The 7455-nt window shown below is 30.6% G+C and overlaps 1 protein-coding gene across 1 annotated transcript in view; it reads right to left on the bottom strand.

Moving 5' to 3' along the window:
* LOC107667569 (integrin beta-8-like) overlaps window positions 1–7455 on the bottom strand; it is a 30152-nt gene that overhangs the window by 1660 nt on the left and 21037 nt on the right. Inside the window, exons 11-14 of the mRNA XM_016459261.1 lie at window positions 6187–6409; window positions 3881–3987; window positions 3651–3761; window positions 205–365 (exon numbers count right to left, since the gene is read on the bottom strand). Of these exons, the coding sequence (XP_016314747.1) occupies window positions 205–365; window positions 3651–3761; window positions 3881–3987; window positions 6187–6409 (602 nt within the window). The remainder of the gene's footprint in view (window positions 1–204; window positions 366–3650; window positions 3762–3880; window positions 3988–6186; window positions 6410–7455) is intronic.

Raw genomic sequence — 7455 nt, 5'->3', positions numbered from 1 at the left:
ACACACTCTCTCACACACACACTCTCTCACACACACACACACACACACACACACACTAAAATAACATTGATTTGGAATGACATGAAGCGGAGTAAATAATAATAGATTAACATGAATATTATTCAAAATTTTTTTTTTTGGGGTGAGCATTTCTTTAAATTTGAATTCAGTTGTAGCTTTTTTTACTGATCTCACACGCATTACCTTAGGGCTGCGCTCAAACTGTTGCTCAGGGTTGGACTGCCACGAGCAGTTTCTGGCTCTCAGCAGCTGTCTGACGGCGGCTAGCATGCAGATTCCCAGCGTGACGGTCAGAAGGAAGGCGCTGAGGAACGTCTTAAAGTACCGCCGACTCCAGACACACACTGTTACACGACAGAGACCAGACTATAAACAACACAAACGCCCAACGTCTTCACAAGACACTCATCTCTGATCCCACAGGAAACACTAGTGCTCAGATGTTGCTCTTCAAAGAGTTTTCTGGATAATCGGAAGCATCACATTTTTCTCAGATGTTTCTCGTAAAATTCTTTAGTCAACAGCTGACATACAGTAAGAAATGAATACAGTGAGATAAATGAATGTGGAGCGGATCAGATTATTTCATGAGAAATGCTTGACTTCATATTGGGGTTATTACCATTAGCTCAAATTAAAACCATAAAAACAACTTATTTTAGTTCAGCTGTAGTTGCCAAGGGAACGTTTCTCATTTTCATTTAGTTAAAGTTGAAACACTAAAATAACTAAAACTAAATAAAATAAAACTTAAATAAACACACGCTTACAAAACTTAAATGAAAATCAGATGTTTTGGAAATTTAATTAAAATGTATTGTTTATTATTATTGTTAAAATGTATTTATTATAATTGTTATTATTGTTAAAATGTATTTATGTATAGTACCAGAGTACTAAAAATAATAGTTAAATTAAAGTTGAACAGAACAAAACTGAAATAAAATAAAATATGAATATTAAATTACTTAATCTTACTAAACTTAATTAAAAATTAAAATGTTTTGCTGGCAGTACTAAAGTACTAAAATTAATAAAAGTAAAACTCAAAAATAGAAATGAAAGCAAAATAGAAATACTAAAAAATTGAAAGAAAAAAAAAGGAAAATGACAAACAACATCATAAAACCTAAACTAAAACAAAAAAATAAAATTTCATAAAAACTATAAGGACATTAAAAAAAAGACAAAAACACAATGACTATAACTTTCAATTAAATGAAAAAAGAAACTAAATGTAAAAAAAAAATGTTTTGGTGGCAGTACTGAAGTAGTAAAATTAATAAAACTAAATTAGCGCTAAATAAAATAGAACAGAAATAAAATATAAATATGAAACTTAAAAACAGTTGAAAATTAATAATCTTGGCAAATCTGAGAACAGTTTGAGACTTTGAGACAAAAAAAAAAAAGACAAAAAAAAGAAAAGAATGGGAAACGAATTTCATTTAGTGGAAACGTTTGGTACAACACCCAAACAAAATCTCACTGAAATCTCATCTACTGTGATATCAACCTCAAATGTGGAACACAACGGGTTTAGATTTATGGCTTTGGTTTTTTCAAGGTTTAGAATAAAACATGTTTTGAAAAATATAGATTTCATATAAAACTTGAAAATTGTGCCAAGTGTCTTCTTCAAAAAGAGACCAAACTTAAATCTGTGCATTCAAGATAGAAATTTCAGGTATTAAATGGATTAGAACTTCTGACTAAATATAATTTAGTACCATAAAATCTCCTAAAAATACAAAATATTAAATAAAAAACATGATCCAACTTAAATATAGTGCATTTATTTCATTGAAGTAAAATTCGGTCGTTTTTGACCACCACACAAGCAGCAAAAGAAGGTTATAATTCTCATCTTTGCTGTGAACGAGGCTGAATAAAGCAGTAGTCTCTCCGTTTAATCGCATTACTGTCAAGGCAAAGCAACAGAGATATTAAAGAGATCTCAATAGTGTTTTCGGCTCCACGGGTTGTTTTGGTTTCCTGCACATTCTCTTATAAAGCCACTCATCCAAATGGCTTTTGAGACACACCCCTCGCCCCCTCACTGCTTCGTGGAAACAGCATGAGCCATTGTGTGTGTGTGTGTGTGCTGCTTCCAGATCGCCATGGAAACCTACAAAATGTCAATATGCTACTTCATGTCCTTTGTGTTCGGACCGGACTGGATCCGAGCCAAACCCACGGCGATCAGCCGGAGAACAGGAAGGCTGGATCTGTATATTGACTGGTTCAGTGATCGGCGTGAGGCCTGAGGGAGCTTCTTCTCCAGCTGTTGCTGATGTTATAACAGAAACATCTGGCTGCTGTTTAGGTTATGAATGAATTATTGCATTCTTTTGTCCAAAAACAAACCCTTTCCATGAACCTCTTTATCCGCTTGACACAATCCAACCAGCACATTTAAGGTTTTTAAAGTGATTAGGGTTTTTAAACACAGGAATGGAAATGCACATGTAATATCTTAGTAGATTTACCTAGACAGCAATGAGATCTACGAAATGCTTCTCCTGAAAACAGATTCAATAACGTCTCAAACGGTTCTCAGATTTGCCAAGATACCAAAGTCTGCAATCAAAGATCTTAATATGAATATGATCTGAGCTGCTCTCCATTGTATCACAGCTTCCGACTTGTGGTTATGAACATGTATTTTTATTCCTCCAAAGCAATTTAAGGAGGAACATCTGAGACTTATATATTCATAAAGAGAAACCTCTGAGAAATAAAACATCCTTCTGGGAAGAAATCAGCACAGAATCTCCTGAAACCTGTCAAGAATATCAAGGTCATATTTCATATAACTAACTAAATAAATAAATAAATAATAAATGATATAATAACTAAATAATAAATATAAAATAAATAAATAAATAAAAATACAGATGAAAATGAATAAATAAATAAAAATAATAAATGGCTTACAATTCACCACAAAATTAAATAAAAATAAATAATATAACCTATTTAAATAGCTTACAATTCACTACAATTAAACAATTAACAAAATTGCATTATTGCAATGCAATGCAAAAAAAAACAAAAAAAAACTCATTACTGTAATGTAGAAAATAATGCTTGTGAAATATTTATATATTAACATAAAACTGTAAAGTATTTATACTTCATGATTCAGCAGCATTTGTTGAACTGCATTTAATTTATGCAGTTTAAATGGTTTAAATTTAATTTAATTTAAAAATGAAAATTCTTTCATCTTTTACTCAAAAGAAGATATTTGGAAGAATGTTGGTAAGTAACCAAACAGTGTCTTGTCATTGACTTCAATAGTCAATGGGGACCAGAAAATTCATTTGAGTGTTAAAATTTAATAAAAAAAAATTTAAAAAAAAACACCACTATTACAGTAATACAAATCTAATGAGAATCAGCACTGAGAGTTACAAATACACTCAAAACTAAAACATCTGGACATATTACAGTAATGAGAATTTGTGGAGAAAACGCGCTGTAAATGATGCCCTAAAATATGCTTCATTCTCTGTAAGCAAGATATAATTTCTCATTTTTCAGCACTGTGGAGCAGAGGTCGAAAAAGGAAAGGCGGAGGAGGAGGATGAGGAGGAGGAGATGAAGAGAAGAATTCATTTCCTCACCAGGATGCCGACTAATGTGCAGCTGAGGTCGTTCTGAAGCCAAGTCCATGAGAAAGCAGTGCTGACACTTCTCACTGCTGGGATACAGGCAGTATTTCCCCCGGACCAGCTCTGAACAACAGCACAGTTCATTCAGATGCACAACAGGCCATTTAGAACGGCTCAGAGATCACAGGACGGCTTTAGTGTTTCTGTCTGGGACCATGTTTAATGTTTGGTGCTGTAAGTACCTGTGATGTCGTCCACATACTCCACCGATGAAGCTGCGCAGCTGTGATTACAAAGCTGGTACGCGTCTGATCCGAGTCCGTTAGACAGGTGACAGTTCACACAGCTCCTGATAGATCACATGATTACGATCGTTATAATGCAAACCGAATGACAAGTGGTCAACAGAGGACGTAAAAGTCACAGATCGAACTCTTAGCCTAGTACAAAACTACAAACTTTGAAGGTGCTGCAGAAAAGTGGAGATATACATTTATTAAAAAAAATTATTTAACATTAATTTATTAAATTAATAAATAATAAATGATTAGAATTGATTATATAAATCAAGGTTATTACAGTTAACTAAAACTAAAGTGAAAACCATTAAAAACCATTTTCGTTACTTGAAAATAAAAAAACGTTCAATGTCAGCTTTTCTCATTTTAATTTAGTTTAACCTGATGTACTAAGAAAACTAAAACTGAAATAAAAATTAATAAAAACTATATAGACATACATGTATAATTAAAAATAAATAAATAAATAAAGTTTACAATTCACCACAAAAACAAATGAATAAATAAAATATACATAAATACTACATAATACTATACATAAAAATTATAAAACATTATAACTTAGATTAACTATGTACTTGGATAACTAAAACTAAAATAAAAACTATAAAATTACTAAAATTTTAACTAAAATTAAAATGAAAACGGAAAATATTAAAATAAAAACTGTTTCAAATTATTAACAAAAACTATAATAGTATCTCAATGATACTAAAATAACACTGATTTAAATATAATTAAATTATTTAAATAATTTTAGGAATTTATATAAATTCATTTAATAAGATTTTTATTACATAATTTCCCATTCGCCCATATTCTTTGTACAAAATAATTTCATACTTATTTTCATGTGACCGACACTCGGTTATGTTCTAAATTTAGGCAATGTCCAGAATGGCATACTATTTCTACTACATTTGCCAATGTGTGGCATAAAACCAGAGCACACTGCATTGAATACTGCATCCCACAATGCAATGCGCTTGATTTGATCTGAATGAACTGAAAATGCTATCAATATCTTGACTCATTATTTGGTTGCAGTACAAAGAGTTGAGACATTTAACATGCATTTTAAAAAATACTTGCATTTTTAGAAATACTACACTGTATGTACTTTGCAGTATGCAGTATTCTTGTACTTCATTCCAAACATATCCTGATAGGTGATTATGCTAAACTTTTAAGTATGCAAAATTATTAAAATCAATACAACTAGTATATGCTGTGCAGTACGCAGTACACTTGTATTCCATTCAGAAGATTGTCTAAATAGGTGATCATGCTAAACTTAAGCATGCAAAATTACTTCAGAACTGAAATTATACATGCAATGTGATGAGGTTGTGCAGCATACTACTTTATTGCTGAATACCGCATACTGTTTCACATACAGTACAACTCTTAAAACTAGAATACAGTATATACTATGCAGTATGCATTAAACTATGCTTGTATACTTAAAGTATTCAAAATAACTGTATACTTTAAAAAAAAAAAAAGATTTTATGCTTCAATTGTATGCTTGAAGTTTGCAAGTATGCAACATTTCAGAACTGGAATTACACATGCATTGTGATGTGATGTGATTGTGAATAGTGCACTATTTTACATGCAACTCTTTTAAAAATAATATATAGTATAAACTGTGCAGTATACAGTATGCTTGTTTTCCATTCAGAACATAACCTAAAGTGTCAGTCACATGAAACTGAGTTTGTAAAATTATTTTGTACAAATAATATGGGCAACAGGATATGATGTCATTCCCCAGGATGTCTGTTTTTAATAAATAATATTACAATTATTATTAAATTTATTTATACAAATTACCAAAACTACCGAATGTAATTATAATTAATTTTATTTATATAATTAATTATAATTATATATCTTTTTTTATTAATTATTAATTTAATAAATTACCAATGCTATTCAAATAATTTAATAAATATATCTGATCTACTCCATTTTTCTGCAACAATTTTAAAGTTTGTTCAATAAGAGTTACATCCTCTATTGGTCGCTTTACAAATTCACAGGTCCGAGTTGAACTTTGTATGCAGCAAAAGACAAAACTCTTGCAACATGCATTCCTGCTTTTTTTTGCGCATGAATGAAAGTGAATAGAAGGCAAAGTCTAGTGTGACGCCCCTTTAGAAAGGTATAAAAACTCCCTTGCAGCTTCAGTGAGTGTTTAAGTGTGTGACTGACAGCTGTTCTAACCAATCAGTGCGAGCGGTTACCAGTGTGATTGACAGGAGCTGTCGCAGATGGGGCATTTCTCACAGAGGGCTCCAGATCGCCGGCTGTCGTCACACACACACTTGCCACACACACACTTTCCCCAGCCGCTGCAAATCAAGCCGTCGTCTGACACACAGCTCTCGGTGGAGACGGGACAGTCACAGGTCTCACCCGTCCAGCCAGGAAGACACACACATTCACCTGAAACACACTGGCCGTGTCCTGAAACGTGAAAAAGACAACGAAAACACACACATTTGTATAATGGTACATAATGTGTCCATTCTAGAGATTTTTCTGTTGTTCAAATCAATTCACATTATTTATAATGAATAAAATTAGATCGACTACCTTTCATTTGTAAGCTATTTATTTCTCAGGATTATCCAAAAATAGGTTTCATGAAGGATTAATATATATTTACCATTTAAAAAAGTAAAACCTTTATAGTATATTATAAAACAAATGATTTGTTATTATATTTACATTTTTCGATTTTATACAAAAACAGAAATGATCAAATATTTAATATATAAAACCTTTTTAAATTCCAAATTTAATAGTAATATTTAATGTTTTGATATATTAAAATGTATAAAAAATTATATAAAACTTTATCTATCTATCTATCAAATGTAAAAATAGGAATTACCAAGTTAATACAATTATTATTTCAAATTTCATATTAATTATACAAACAATATATACACACATATACATTATACATTTATACATTATACATATTTAAAAAAAATGTGTATTTCAAAAAGGTTTTATATTATAACATTAAAACGTTTTAATATTTACAATTTTATATTTCATCCAAAACATTATCAAATAAATATTTAATGAACATTAATATTTAATATATTAATATTAAAATACATAAAATATATATAACTTTAAAAAACTTTAATAATGTATTAATTATTTATACATATTTTATATTTTATTATTACAATATACATTTAAAAAACACCTACATACATACATATCCATTATTTAACCGTTTAAAAAAATCTTGTTGAGATTAAAATCTCTTTTACAAGAGTGACCTGGCCAAGAGAGCAGCAACAAATAACATAAAATATACAAAATATACATTACAACAGCAAAACACAACACAATCATGAGTCGCAACAACAATAGTACCTTGAACTCATTGAAAGATGGAATTTTTCGATTTTGTAGATTATTCCAAGCAACAGAAGTTTTATATTTAAAATCTGTTTTCCCAGCTCTGTTCGGACCCGAGGAACATTGACACA

Source organism: Sinocyclocheilus anshuiensis, unplaced genomic scaffold (genome assembly GCF_001515605.1).
Source record: "Sinocyclocheilus anshuiensis isolate Anshui unplaced genomic scaffold, SAMN03320099.WGS_v1.1 scaffold1172, whole genome shotgun sequence".
NCBI lineage: Eukaryota > Metazoa > Chordata > Actinopteri > Cypriniformes > Cyprinidae > Sinocyclocheilus > Sinocyclocheilus anshuiensis.
The sequence above is the reverse complement of the archived record's forward strand: the minus strand, read 5'-3'. Positions and strand labels throughout refer to the sequence as shown.